Source organism: Solanum verrucosum, unplaced genomic scaffold (assembly GCF_900185275.1).
Source record: "Solanum verrucosum unplaced genomic scaffold, falcon-dt-bn FXZP01000165.1, whole genome shotgun sequence".
In the NCBI taxonomy this organism is placed as follows: Eukaryota; Viridiplantae; Streptophyta; class Magnoliopsida; order Solanales; family Solanaceae; genus Solanum; species Solanum verrucosum.
The window spans coordinates 1,391,472-1,407,170 of NW_026020340.1; the positions used below are offsets into that span (position 1 = coordinate 1,391,472).

The following is a 15,699-nucleotide window of genomic DNA, read 5'->3' on the forward strand; positions in this document are numbered from 1 at the left end:
GAGTGTTGAGATAAAAATTGAATCTTTTTTTCCTTTTTACCTTTTCTTGAAATTCCCGCGTTGTGTTACGCTCTCCCTCTTTACTTCCACGGAGGGTCGTCGTGGAGTGGTAAATGGTTATTCAAGAGATTTCGGGTTCAATTTTTGTTAGGTATTAAATTGTGAGTCATCTTTGTTAGGGGATGTTTTATTTCGAATGTGAGAATTTTTTTTATTAGACTTAGATTTAGTCGAGTCTCAAGATTTGTTGTAGGGTGGTTAGTACTACAGATTTTAGGTTCGAATTATGCTAGATATAAGTCATGGGTTGTCTTTGTCAAGGAGTGTTTTTTTTTTTTAATGTGAGACATTTTCAATCAAACTCGAAAGTTTTTTCGTGAAATGGATAGTACTCTAGAGATTTCTGAGTGTAGAGTTATGAATTGTCTTTGTCAGGGTGTGTTTCATTTTTAATTTAACAAGTTTTTACGTAAATTTGAATAGTCGAGCTACGATACGAATATCTCAATTATTCGAACATCAAAATAAAAGTTTTTTTCCTATAATGCAGGTGTTTACATCAAATCGATGATAATTAAGTCATATTTGTAAGTATATTTTTTTTTTCACTTGATACTAGTTAATTATTAGTAATATATAATTATTAACTCATTAGATTATGTTAATATGACTTCATGTAAATATCCAATGCAAATAAATTTTTAGGTACTTTGTGTGGGGTACCTTAATTAAATGGAACCTAATCTTGCAAGGTGATGTTTTTCTTTTTCTTTCTATTTTGGTCCATGTACTAATCTACTTCAAAAGGATTAAGTGTTAGGTGAAAATCTTTAGATTTGATTGAAATTATGTACTTTGCTACCTTTTTTGTTTGGTATTACACCTTTATTATTTGATATAGTAGTAGACTAACCTTACACAATAATTAACTTTCCGAAAAAGATGTTTTGTTTGAATTCGTTCCAACAACAAATACCTTTCTAAGACGAGATATTTAGAATCCGTTTCAGGTCAGAGGAATAACTAGTTAAACTAACTCCTAAAAGTACTAGAATTATTTGTTCTTTACATAACAATTCAAAAAGATTTAAAAAAAAAGGTTGGAAAAGGAAAAAAGGATATTACTACTACCTTTTTACGATGAAATCTATACAAAATCTTTTTTCCAAAGATTTGACTATAGATTGAGGTAACCTTCTGAAAGTAAAACAATTATTACCAACTTTACATGACCACTTTTTAATAACCATACATAAATCATCAAGAAATTAAAAGCTAGTTTAATCATCCAACTAATAATATATACAATGTAATTTTTAAAGTGAGGTCTAAAAAAAATCTCATTTTTTTTTAAAAAAAAAAAACCTTATTCTTACTTTGTAAGAAGATATTTAAGTTATTTTCGATGGATCATCGAACCGACAAATAAGTATGAAATAAATGGTATTGCATGATAGAAGAATGTTTTGTCATTTTTTAATAAGTATTAATAATTAATGTAGAAAACATGTGAAATTTAACATGGGTTGCCGGCCTAAGCCAGCTTGTATAAGTAGTTAGCTCTACAAATATACATTAATATGTCACCATCCTTGCTATTTTCACCAATAATTCAAACTATTCTCCACTATTTTTTTTCTTTTTTATTTTGTCTTGTTTGATTTTTTTTTATTCAATGAAAAAGTAGAAGGGTAAATTTTTCCATCCGTCCTTTACTGTGAGTTCATTCACATTATCAATTTCACGCTCAGATAAAGAGAAGGATTGTCGAGAGTCAATCGAAAATATCATCTTTAGCCAGTACATGTAGGAGTAAGATTGTGTATATCTTACTCTACACTAAGTTTGTTGTTGTTGACTTGTTGTACTTTGGGATTGTTTAGTACGCGAGATATTATTTTGATAATTTGATAGTATAAAAATTAATTTGTTGTACCAATAATATATGTAATTTAAACCCTTCGAGTTATCCTTAAATAGACAGAAAAAGGACAAAAGAATAAAGAGTGAGATCCAAGAAGGTTCTATTTATGTTTTAATATTATTTTAATTTAATTAAACTGTTTTTAGAAAGTTTATGAAACTTTATGTTCCATGTTCTGTGGGCAATATTAAAAGAATGGCCATCAAGTCCATGTGGTTTCTTTAGTTTGGACATTCCTTCTTCCATGTTCAAGTCAACAGTATCTTTTACTAACATGATAGACTAATGGCAGAATCATAATTTTCACCGAGGGTATTCAAAACATAAGACAAAACCAGCGAGGTTCAACACCTACGGTATATATATTCCCGAACCATGACCAATCTCACTTGAATCAACAGTGTACAATCACCAAGGATACACAATATCATCTCAAGTTCGAATATGAAAAACAGAGTTGCTTTCTATCGGAAGCATTTTACCCTTCAAAGTATATTTTCCGACATGAATCCAAATTAGTTGGGCCCCACGTGTAGCGTCGGGTGAAAATGAACAAAAATATCAGTGTACAAATAAACCAAATCAAAGATTGAACTACAAGACAAGAAACATACATTGCTGGCAATAAACATAACCTGAATCATTTCCTTCAATCATGTAACTCTTTCAATAAAAACAACATAGCCTCATATCCAAACAAATTCAGTTTGGCCACACACACACACCAAAACAAAAAACAAAAGAGGAAAAAAAGAAGATGAGTTCCCTATGTTCATATGTTCCATTTGGCTCAACAATTCTTATATTTACTATTTGTAAATAAATCTCCGACAGGATTAAGAGTCGTAGAAAATAATTGGACATTTCATTCATCAGTAGCATTACTGTGCTATGTACAATCTTACAGGCCTGTTGCTTGTTAATTGGCATATAGGCAGAGAGATGTAATCAATGGAGGTAACTAAAGCACCCAATTTCGGGAATATTTACTGTTGACAGTCGACATATGGTGCATTCGTCTTGCAATGACTAAAACCTTATATACCTTATCAGATCTGCAAGATTTGAAATTGAACATGCAGAAGTGAATGCTACTAACCAGTCACTGTCTAATTTTTCTTCATAATCCCCGATTCTTATGCCCGTTCGATGCATGCATGCTGATCTTGGTTCTGATCTCATCCAACTTTAACTCTTCCAACCCAATGCCTTCAGATTAGCTTGATTTAATTCAACATGCTTGCCAAGCCTGCATAATTTTGAGAATTTAACATTGCCGTACTATTGCAATTTGCAAGTAAGGAACATTAAGAAATGCCGCCCAGAGGACAATTGATCAATGGAAACAAGTGAATAGTACAAATTCCCAACCACTAGGCCTATATATGTATCAGTTGTGGAACTTGGTAAGTTTTAGCCTAAATAGCATATAGGAGACAGGAGAGCTAATATTTAAATATTGGAGGCCTTATGGATGGACAGCAAATGAAAGCAAAAGCATTCTATGCAGCAGAGAACACAGACTATATCAGCTTCTAGAGGGTACACCCAACCACCCCTCTGTCTTCCTTGCTTCGTGCTTCAAACAGCAGCAGCAAGCTCAGCTCAAGATGAGTCCAAACACAAAATATTCAGTCAGTCTAGACTGCACAGACTCCCACACTTACTAATGACGAATACTGACTAACTAAATAACTCAAGACACAAGTTCTTCCTAGCCTTCGGGAAGACCTACAGGAGAGCACCCACTCTGTGTTAAGGTATGGCATACTTCACAATTAGAGAGCTTTAAATATGTGTTGTTAAACTAGACTGCACAAATCAGCTTTTATACAGATTGAAGTTGTAATACATTATAACATGACCTTCCTTATCATATTACTGCTTCACCAAAAAAAGTTCAGAAAGAACTACTGCAAACTTACGCAAGATCTGCGGGGAGCCTGAAACCACCTATACGTATACGCTTCAGTGCACGCAACTGAAATACATAAAAGAAGCAGAGTTGAGGTCAACACAAGTAACATCAGAAAATTAAGAACAAAATTGCACATAGCAAGCAAGTAGCAACAATTAATCTGGCGCAACACTGAAAGAAACAATGCTGGACAGAATGAAGAATGAAGTTGACCCATAATAATACATCCAGGGATCTTTTTGGAAGTGAAGCTAAAACAAGTGAGCATGTAAGCTTCCAAATACCAAAAGTTGAACATGTCTAATAGCTACACCACAGTATATAATAATATGAACTCAATTTTTCAGATATAGTGGTATCTTTGCACAAATAAATCAATTTCTTTAGCTCTCACTAAGATATGATCCATTATGTAAGAACAGGTATGTTGGCCAGAATAAACTCGTTAGAACCAAAATACCTGAAGTCCAGCATTTTTCACAAGTTCACGAACTTCATGATTCCGTCCTTCATGAACCTATATCATTAGGAAAAGGAGAAATTTAGGTCCACTCAAGCAATTTCTCATGTGGATAAAAAATCAACAGCATTATTAAACAGAGAGCAGGAACACTTCCATCAGGGTAGGTTTCCTACATCACACCCCTTAAGGTGTGGCCCTTCCTCGAATCCTGCGTGAATGCAGGATGCTTCGAGTGTCGGCTGTCCTTTCTATTTTACTAATAGTAAACAGCAGATTGGAGGAACTAGGATATACATCAGACAAGTATACTTGCATCAGTTCAGGCAAGACTGGTCTATCTTGTAGGACATTGTTTATATCAAAGTGAATATAGTAACTCTAACAGCTCAGTAGAACCCACTTAAAAGCAACTAAAATCAGAGAGAAGAAATGGAATCTGCAATTTTATCTATCCTTCTGTAAATTATGTAGCCTGATACTTTAGCCTATCCTAGACAGGTATGGCCCAACTTCTGCTCAAGAACTAAACATACATGCACAAGACAAGAACTGAACTAGCTACGAGTGCATTTACATGCATATTATTCAAGGAAAACTGTTATATTCCAATTATACAGCACAACGACAAACAGTACTGGGTAAAAAGAATAAGATTGTCAAATTTGTGTGACCAGTATCGCCACTAAAATAAGCATAATAAAACTTAGCTTCTACACATTTGCTCTAGAATCCTACTCAAATAAAAAATGTGTAGCAAAAAAAACAGATTTTTTTTTTCTTTTAGTTCACGATTTTAAGAAAACAACATGGAACTAGGTGTCTCTTCTAATAGACAAACAAAGATAAGTGACTGAACAGTAAACAGTACCACAATACGCAGACGAGGTCTTGATAAGTCAGGCTGCCCTGGTAGTAGTTCAACATTATCTGGGGTGCAATGGACACCGTCAATAACTGTTCCCTCACTAATGGCTATCAAGTGTCGCTTATGAACTTCACCGTCGATAGTTGCAATGTATCTAGAACAAAATCATTTGGTGAGTGACAATCATAGCAGAAAGACTGGTTGAATGCTTAAACTTTAACTATACACATATTTTGAAGAAAAGAAGAACAATTAATTGCAGATGACAAGTACATTAAATGTAAAAAAAAAAATATCATCACATTGTACAGACAATTGCGTATGTTACCCCAAAAAGCAAAGCAAAGCATATAAACTTAAAGAGGGAAATCATCATAAGACCATACTCCTTTGACAAATTAGACGAAGGATGTGAAATCTGGTGCGTGAACTCCCCTGAAAGAGAAACATAAACCAGATTACTATGTAGGTAGCTTTTGAAATGAACCTTATGGAGGTTATCTTTTCTTATAAGATCTCGGTGAGGTCACATTACATGTGTTTTGATATAATAAAAGAAAATGTCATCTGTACCATCATTGGTCACAATAATCAAGCCAGTCGTGGCAACATCAAGTCTGCCAACTGTAAAGAGCCGAGGTTTTGGTTGTCCAGGATGCCTTTTATCCTTTAAAAAACAAGGCACAGCAGATATAAAAAGTCAAGAGTATAGTACATGCACTGCTATTCAAAATCAAGAGATTCTCTTTGTGGACACAACTTTTAGAATTATCTTTGCAAGTAACATAATTCCTACAAATTAGCTCTACAAAACAGCTCATTATTCGCAAGACACAGTTTTCCCAAAAGACGAACATTTTAAGAAGACCCATACAAGCAGAAGACAACGTACCCAACTCTTTATAAAATCATCAAAAAGGGACATGACTGACTTAGTTTCTTTCTCCCCGGATGAGCATATGTACCTGTAATTTTGTTAAACCTGAATCAACTCGACTAACAGACATAACAAACAAAAGTCCAAACTCCTACATTGTCATGGATAAAGAGAGAAGGATAGACACACCCTTTTGGCTTGTTTAGTGCAAGATAGACCTTTGTAGGCAATTTCTTAGGAAGACGATTTCCGTTGACATAAATTACATCCCTAGCTGGATCAACTTTAGTCTGCCAACAAGCAGAATAGATGTCAACTGTCTATTCAAACCAAAAAAAATAAAATGCACTAGCTTCAAAACTTAACACTTTTGCGATATGGGAGCATTTCTGAACTTGACCTGTGGAGTCTTGCAAACAGAACCGTTCACAGTGACCCGCCCTTGAAAAATCAGCTCTTCACTGCTCCGTCTGGATGCCACTATAAAACGAATCCTCAATTTCAGATAATCTACTGGCATTGCCTTGTTCTTAATATGCTAACTCTCATAATTATAACATCTCATTAGTAGCACATACATAAACTACAGAGCAAGCCCTGTAAATAAAAAAAATACTTTCTATATCCTAGCACCAGTAACATCCAAATGAGTTCTAAATATTATTGCCACCACAACAACTTTTTCTTCTTTATGATAACCAAAATTCACCAAGGGCCAGTAGGTCACAGTTTGAAACTTAGTGAATAATGGGCCAACCCAACACAACTCACAACCTATGGCAGCAGCAACTATCTGTCAACACAACTTAAGATATTGATGATGCCACTTCAATTCTCTTTAAAAATATCGCATAACACAATCTGTGGCATAGCCAACCTACAAGATTCCAGATTGAGGCATAGTTGCTGTCATTGTCTCTGATTAAACAAAATGGTTAAAAGGGTATCTGAACCATCAGAAAAGGGTACCTTCTAGCTTGTTTGGACTTTGGATGGTTGTTACTTGATATATTGTATTATGTTGCTAGTTTAAATATAACGTCTTGAATTGATTGTTACTTAAATTATATCATATCTTAAATCCATCATTACATAACAACAAAAAATCTCATTTTTTGTAACAACTGATTTAGTGTGATTGTTACTTTTCGTATAAGTCTGTCCTCCAAATACGATACAATCTATCCAAACATTGTAATACATACAATCGTATTGTTAGAGATGCTAAAGTTACCTCCAGCAGCAGCAAGGACTTTACTGAGGCGTTGAGGAGGGTCTCTAAAGTTCTCATTATAGAACCGGCGAGCTGCCTTTGAATGCTTAGGCTCAGGTGTAGGAACCACCGTGGCAGCTTTGGAAGCAACCTCTTTTCCCTTCTTCTTTTTCTTACTAGTGCTAGCATTAGCCATCTCATGGAGTAGACGTGCAGGAGGTGTAGATTGGAGAGTGAGATTACCCTTTTCATCACGAACAATCCAAGGTATATAGAGCTGGTCACCGATTTCAGCCTCCAAGTTCGGGACCGAATTGGAGTCGGAGTCGGAGTTTATGGGAATTGCGGGTTCTGGTTTGGGTTTGGGTTTGGGTTTTGGTGGAGCAAAAGTGATGTTGAATTTAGTTGAGGAAGAGGAGAGTGATGAAGTTATGAAGGTACGAATGTGGAGGCGCGTGTAGGGAGTTGCGCGAGTGAGGTGGAATGAGGTGAAAGCGGAGGTCGCCGCCGCTACGGCGGCCGCAATCGCCGCCATCGCCGGTGGTTATTTTGATAAGGTTTTGTGAAGGTTTTTTTGAAGATGATAGGAAATGCACAAAAAGGAAATAGCTTATACTTCTACATTTTATTTTGAGATTATTACCTAAATATTTTTGGATGTATTTGTAATATTCATAATTTAGTTATACAGTGATTAATTATGAGACATAAAGTATAAAATAAGATTTTTTTTAAAAAAATTATGATAAATAAATTGTAAAAATCTTTCACTTCATCATGATAAATATATATTTTAAAATTGAATTGCCGTTAAATATATAATATCTTAGACGAAATACTTAACGTGTTAGCTACAACAATGCACATTTTTTAGAACTATTTTCTCGTAAAACTTTTTTCTTTCCTACCAAGTACCAAACACAACTAGGTTTAAAACATTTTTAACCAATAGAGTAAAATTAAATAAAGAAGAAGCACCTTTTAGCCGTAGCAACATATCATACATAAAATTTAAGTCCAACTAACAACCGACTTCAGTAAATGAACTCAATCGCTATACCATAAACTTAGTTGATTCTATTTAACAATCTTCATCGATTTTATTTTCTTCAACGACTTCATAATTCTTTATCCTACATATAAAAATTGTATAAAATCGGCTCAGCCATCGTTGTTATAGAAAATTAAAATACACATAGCAGAAAGAAACAAATACTTTTGAGAATTTGATTGAAAAGTACTGATTTCTTCTTCTATTGGTGATTTACCATCTATGAAGCTTCAATTTAAATACTTAAATCCTAGCTTTATTCCTAATCCGATTCTATTTATTTTTGGAAAAAATATAAATATGTACCAACAAAACAAATTTTATAATTTGCCCTAATTAGTACTGTCCAAAAAAATAACACTATATGTCATTTTCCTTAAAAATCCTCTTCGATATTGAAATTATAGTTTTCAATTTAAATACACAATATTCACTTTGAAACTACAATATTTAATTCAAGAGTATGATATAAATAGTACAACGTAGGATCCCAACTAGTCAATTACTATATTAACAATTCTACATTATAGCCTCATTGTGGAAAGGGAATCCATTTATGAATTGCCTCCCGTTCCATCGTGAATTTATTCTTTTATCGTTCAAGGACTCAAATACTTATGATTGAGACGATGCCTCAAAATTAGTCTCAATAGAAGTAGTACATACATGGTCCTTTAATTAGTGATTTCGTTATGACCTTCCATCTCATTAGCTATTGTAGTAACCTAATGTATGTTTTCTTGCAGCTATCCTTCCTCAAACTTCACTTGTGAGATTACATTGAATATATAACTGCACAAAGTCGATTTATTATCATTACAAAAGTCTTACACATTTTCTTCCTAAAATTAATTAGATGAAGGGCTTATGGAAGGGTAAAAGTAATAATGTTATATTAGATTCAGTAGTGATAACAATCAATGAAAAATTAAATGTGATTTATGTGTTATACGTGCGCTAGTAACCGGGGTTACGTCCTTCTTTTATATAGATATATAAATAGATAGATAATAGTCACATTTCTTTTTATGCCATCTCTCGTAATTGACCATATCAATAATTTAAGTTGAGAAACTATAGTTAGAAAATTTCCAATGCAGCTGAACCATGTGATACTACTTCAAAAATAAAATTGGCTTTAATTTTTACTTGATATAATAACGACAAGAGATTGTTTAAATAGAAAATTTTAGTTGGTAAATTATTATGTGTATATAATAATAAAAAGGGAAAAATATTAGAGACCTTCATTTCATTAATTTGCCTATAATATGATAAGACCGTTTATATAAAACCATTAGACTTAAGTAAATTAATAAAGTTTTGATAAATATACATTGAAACAAAAAGATATGCAAACGATAGATAAACTAATCAAAACAAGAGATTGTAATATGATAAACAAAAAAAAAAATGAAAAAGTGATTATACATAAGCAAATACTAAGTTATAAGAAATCTTGGAGAGATCAAATTAACTCTCTGTAAAAGCGAATTCATTCTGAAAGATACCTCGAGGCAATAATGTACTAAATTGTCCGCTCTGTGTCCTATATAATTTTTCCTCACCTTCAGAATGTTCACACCAAAATAACACTTCACCATCTACAAATTTATATTTCGGGGAGGCTATAACAATATCAGGATCTACTATAGATAATACTTCATTCCAAGAGTCCTTGAGACCATAATTTTTCAACACCCATAACTTAAAAGTGCGGTTCCGTTGATAATACCCGTTAGAATAAACAGAAAACATGCCTCCCAATTTCGAAACCCCAATATTAATGTTGCACGACCACATTTTCTCTAGCAATTGTATGATAGCTCCATACACTTCATGAGAAATATTAAATGAAACCAAAAAAAAAGTATTACGTGACATACCAACCCAATGAAATGCCCCGAGTATAATTGCCAAAGAATGGATACCATACAACATACTCAGAATGTAACGAGGATGTACATCTATTATTCGCCAAGAACCACTTTTTAGCATGAGAATTTCACCAAGTATTCTACAACATTCATTCCAATCCACGGGAATCCTAAGGATCTTATAATCATCATTAATTGAGTCAAAACCCATTCCATAACAAAAAAAATCCCTTCACTAAATTTTTTGAAGTGGGAAGTTCAATTGATTCTCTGTGGAAGGATTCCATAACAAAAGTGAGCAAGGTCCAGCAATATTTTCATAAATCTTGATAATAACCAAGCCATCACAGCAACAATAGACACGACAATATTGTGGTCTAAGATTTAAAGGGCAATTAATCCAGTTCTCGTACATCCCCAACCTGTTGATCCAACGATAAAGAACAACAAGATATGAAATATATATCATCCAGAGAGGGACATTTATAAAAGAGAAACTTTTGGAAATTTGGGTCATTCTTGGCACAATTGAGATGTTGCTTCCTAAATATCGGATCATTAATATTTCTAAATATTTTGAGACACATTTGAACCGAAGAAGAGACCGCACTAGTAACCTACTGAGAATGTATGTAAGTGTTTCTTCTTGAAAATGAACCTGCATGGCCAAGATAGGATAAGAATGTGCTCTCAAAAACTTGTTTTTCAAGAATTCAAATGTTAATACGATCAACCAAGAGTTTAGAAAAGATAAATTGATTTTTTTTTATTTCTTCTATATACTATTAGCAAACAAATGGAGTAACAAAATTTAGAAAATTACCCGTTCATATCAACAATGTTCATCAACTCTGCTTTTTTTGACAACTCCACAATTCTTTGTTTTGTATTTAAGATCGTATGAAACTGACTCAAGACACCATCATTGATAAGAAATTAATAAACTCAACTAAGAAAAAAATAGATACCTTCAAGAATTTAATTTGAAAGTATTGGTTTGTTCTTTTGTTGACTATTTGCTATCTTTAGAGTTTTAATTTGAATGCTAAAAATTTTCATTTTCTATATTGCTAGGATGAATATTGGGCTTATTTATAAGATGATTTTATTAATTTTGGGGAAAAACATAAATATTAATTTATTTATTTTGGGAAAAGCATAAAAATGAGTTTATTTAATTATCCAATTAATATCCATTGAATCAAAATCTTAATAGGACATGAGTTCTCTTGTCCTAAGATGTAAAAAGAGGTCCGGTTCAATGTCTCCTTCAAGTTGATTGTTTATAAGATGATTTCATTTATTTTTGGGAAAAACATTAATATGATTTTATATATTTTTCTTAAAATTCATCTTCGAAATTTAAAATTACAATCATTAATTTTATTTATTTTGGGAAAAACATAAATATGGTTTTACTTATTTTCCTTAAAATTCGTCTTCAAAATTTAAAAATACAGTCATCAATTTAATAATACATTATCCAAATCAAACTATAACAATTATAGAATTAAATTTAAAAATAATATCCAATTAAGAAGAATATTCAATGTAATTAAATTATAATATATATATATATATATATATATATATATATATATATATGATCTGCATTGCATACTTTTATGTCGTTTAATGCAATAGTTTTTTTTTGTTTTGTTTTAAAAAGATCATTGGATCAGAATCTTAATAGAACAACATTTCTCTTCACCAAGATGTAAAAGGAGGTCTGGTTCAATGCCCTCTTCCAGTTTATTGGTAAAAAGCTAATTAAAAAAATAAATTCAATAAGCAAAATATAATAAATTATTTAATTAAAAATAAAATATTCAAACCAAAACTATTATATATAACTTCTCCATTTGCAAGTATCGAAATCTGCTATGAAAAATATTGCATTCTAAGATACCTTGACACCATAATCCTTCATGACCCATAATTTAAAAGTGTGCTTCCTCTGATGATACACATTAGAATAAGCACAAAGCATTCCTTTCGATCGTGAAATGGCAATATCAATGTTTCTCAAGCATATATATTAGATCTAAGAGTGATATCTCTCCATACACTTCATGGAAAATATTAAATAAAATCACAAAATAATTTTTCGAAGTAACAAGCCAATGAAATGCCCCATGTATAAATGTCAAAGAATCACATTGTGATAGCCACAATGATGTTGATCAATATTTCTCCGGAAACCACTTTTCAATGCGAGAATTTTACAATATTTTTTAGATCTTTGTTTTTGTCGCGAAGAATTTTAAGGATCTAATTATAAATCAATAAGTCAAAACTCAATTCCAAATAAGAAAATTCCTTTTGTGAAAATTTTGGAGTGGGAAGAATAATTATTTCTCCCATGAAGGATTGGGTGACGTCATTCCTAAGGCTAAAACATTACACATTCAATAGAAAAAAAAACATAATTAGAAGAAGTAATTGTTTGATTTATGAAGAAGCCTAAATTAAATAAGAACATGAATAAGTGATAGAATATCAATAATGAAATGAAAAAAATTGGGATTCGGTACATGAGGTGAACTAAAATGAATTTAGTTTGATGGAACTTACCACTAATTTAATTATTAGAGGCGGAGTCATAATTTAAAGTGTATAAATGTTATTTTTTTAGACGAAATCCGCATTGGAAGGTGGCTTTATAAGGTTACATTATTTACTTTATATGGTATATATGTGGCATGCTTCGTTAAATCATCTACAAAAATGATATTCCTATTTGGAGAGATATTTTAAGAGAAGATTCAAGCAATTTAAGAAAAAGGAATCGGATAAAACTTTAAAGATATAAAATAGTTTTTACTTAGTTAGTAAATTATGTGTATCTAATAATAAAAAGGGAATAATATTAGAAGCTTTTGATTCGTTAATTGGCTTATAAATATATAATGAGACCATTTTTATTATAAAAGCATCAGACCTAGGTAAATTTACTATACATGATTAAAAGACACACTGCCACAACTAGTTGATAGTAATTGATCTTTTGAGTTGATTATAATTTGAAAATGAAATAATCTTTTCCTAGGAACATGAAATAAATAAACTTTTGATAAATATTATTTGAAACAAAAAGAAATGCAATCGATAAATAAACTAATGAAAACAAGAGATTGTAATATGATAATCGAAAAATGGGAAAATGTTTCAATCATACATAAGCAAATACTAGGTTATAAGTAACCTTGGAGAGATCAAGCTCTCTGTGAAAGCGAATCCATTCTGAAAGTTACCTCGAGGCAATAATGTAAAAGGTCCTCTTTGTGTCCTAAATGAATTTCCCTCGCCTTCCTCGCCTTCAAAATGTTCGCACCAGATTAACACTTCACCATCTGGAAATTTATATTTCGGGGAGGCTATAATAATATCAGGATCTACTATAGATATTACTTCATTCCAAGAGTCCTTGAGACCATAATCTTTCAACACCCATAACTTAAAAGTACGCTTCCTTTGATAATACCCGTTAGTATAAGCACAAAGCATGCCTCCCAATTCCGAAACGCCAATATGACCGTTGGCCAACCACATTTTCTCTGGCAATGGTATGATCTCTCCAAACACTTCATGGGAAATATTAAATGAAACCACAAAACAAGTATCACGTGACATAGCAACCCAATGAAATGCCCCGTGTATAATTGTCAAAGAATGGATACCATACAACCTACTGAGAATTTTATGAGGATATGCATCTATTTTTCTCCAATAACCACTTTTTAGCGAGAGAATTTCACCAGGTACATCTCTGCAATATTCGTTCCATCCTTTGGGAATCCTAAGGATCTTATAATCATCATTAGCCGAGTCAAAACTCATTCCATAACAAGTAGAATATTCCTCCACTGATGAAAATTTTGAAGTGGGAAGTTCAATTGATTCTCCAGTGGAGGGGTTCCATAGCAAAAATGAGTAACGTCCTGGATTATTTTCATAAACCTTGATAATTACCAAACCATCGCAACAACAATAGACATCACAATATTGTGGTTTAAGATTTGAAGGGAAATCCAGTTCCCGTACCCCAACCTGTTGATCCGACGATAGAGGATAACAAGATATGGAACATCTATCTTCCAAAAGGAGACATGTGTAAAAGAGAAACTTTTGGGAATTTTGGTCATTCTTTGCACGATTAAGATGTTGCTTCCTAAATATCGGGTCATCAATCAACGTTTTCAAATATTTTGATACACACTTGAATCGAAGAAGAGATCGCACTGGTAACCTGCTGAGAATGTCCGTTAGTGTTTCTTCTTGAAAATGAACCTGCATGGCAAAGATAGGACAAAAATGTGCTATCAAAAACTTGTTTTCCAAGAATTCAAATGTTATATGATCAACCAAGAGTTTAGAAAAGATTAACTAGATTTTTTATTTTATTTCTTCTATCTACTACTAGCAAACTAATGGAGTAACAATATTTAGAAAATTTCAAGTGGAGAACTTACCTGATTCATATCAATAATTTTCATTAATTTTGTTTTTTCTGACAACTCCACAACTCTTTGTCCTGCATCTAAGATCGTATGAAACTGACTCAAGAAATTATCGTTATTAAGAAATTAATACACTCAACAGAAAGAAATAGATATATATACCTTCAGAAATTTGATTAGAAAGAACTGATTTGTTCTTTTCTTGACAATTTGACATTTTTAGAGTTTTAATTTGAATGCTAGAGTTTTTCTTCTTGTATACTACTAGGATGAATGTTGGGCTTATTTATAAGATGATTTTATTAATTTTGGGGAAAAACATAAATATGATTTTATTTAGTTATCCAATTAATATCCAACTAAAATGTCTTAACAGGACATGATTTCTCTTGTCCTAAGATGTAAAAAGAGGCCAGGTTCAAAACCCCCTTTCAATTGGTTGTTTATAAGATGATTTTATTTATTTTTGTGAAAAACATAAATATGACTTTATTTATTTTCCTTAAAAAATTATCAATTTTATTTATTTTTGGAAAAAAAACATAAATATTGTTTGATTTACTTTCCATAAGGTTGGTCTTCAAAATTTAAAACTACAGTCATCAATTCAATAATACATTATCCAAATCAAACTACAACATTTATAGAATTAAATTTAAAAATAATATCCAACTAAGAAGAATATTCAATGTAAAATTTATAGTATATAAATAACGATCCACCTTGAATACTTTTCTGTAGTTTAAATGTAATATAGTTGTTTTGTTTTGAAAAAATAATTGGATCAAAATCTTAATAGGATAACATTTCTCTTGTTCCAAGATGTAAAAGGAGGTCAAGTTCAAATGTCCCCTTTCTGGTTGTTAAAAAACTAATTATAAAAAATAAACTTAATAAGCAGACTAAAATAAAATATTTAAATAAAAACTAGAATATTCAAATCCTAACACTTCTCTAATAAAATAAATGACTCATGTTCTTTCCTAGAGATATGAAATAAGAAAGCTATTGTAAATACAATTTGAATTAATCTAAAAGATAAATAAATTAA

General features: G+C 31.8%; 2 protein-coding genes across 3 annotated transcripts; both read right to left on the bottom strand.

Moving 5' to 3' along the window:
- Positions 1–2,776: 2,776 nt before the first annotated feature.
- Positions 2,777–7,880, bottom strand: LOC125837160 (putative ribosomal large subunit pseudouridine synthase SVR1, chloroplastic). 2 transcript variants are annotated; one of them, XM_049516301.1, is made up of 10 exons: positions 7,282–7,880; positions 6,448–6,527; positions 6,237–6,337; positions 6,063–6,135; positions 5,744–5,837; positions 5,557–5,605; positions 5,174–5,324; positions 4,303–4,359; positions 3,850–3,905; positions 2,777–3,173 (listed from the first exon to the last, which is right to left on the bottom strand). In XM_049516301.1, the coding sequence occupies exons 1-10, from the start codon at positions 7,793–7,795 to the stop codon at positions 3,113–3,115; spliced, it is 1,236 nt and encodes a 411-aa protein (XP_049372258.1). In that variant the 5' UTR covers positions 7,796–7,880; the 3' UTR covers positions 2,777–3,112. The 2 variants fall into 2 exon arrangements, with proteins under 2 accessions (XP_049372258.1, XP_049372259.1); XM_049516302.1 differs by lacking the exon at positions 4,303–4,359 and having other exon boundaries at positions 7,282–7,856.
- Positions 7,881–13,377: 5,497 nt separating this feature from the next.
- Positions 13,378–14,669, bottom strand: LOC125836975 (F-box protein CPR1-like). Its single transcript, XM_049516117.1, has 2 exons — positions 14,661–14,669; positions 13,378–14,478 (listed from the first exon to the last, which is right to left on the bottom strand). The coding sequence occupies exons 1-2, from the start codon at positions 14,667–14,669 to the stop codon at positions 13,378–13,380; spliced, it is 1,110 nt and encodes a 369-aa protein (XP_049372074.1).
- Between the last annotated feature and the right edge of the window lie 1,030 nt (positions 14,670–15,699).

What these genes read in the sequence shown, in the direction of transcription:
- LOC125837160 (XM_049516301.1), bottom strand. Translation starts at nt 7,795, where the DNA reads ATGGCGGCGATTGCGGCCGCCGTAGCGGCGGCGACCTCCGCTTTCACC. An exon ending in GCACTAAACAAGCCAAAAGG is followed by an intron (nt 6,136 to 6,236) that starts GTGTGTCTATCC and finishes ACAAAATTACAG; the next exon opens with GTACATATGCTCATCCGGGG. An exon ending in TGAAAAATGCTGGACTTCAG is followed by an intron (nt 3,906 to 4,302) that starts GTATTTTGGTTC and finishes TATGTATTTCAG; the next exon opens with TTGCGTGCACTGAAGCGTAT.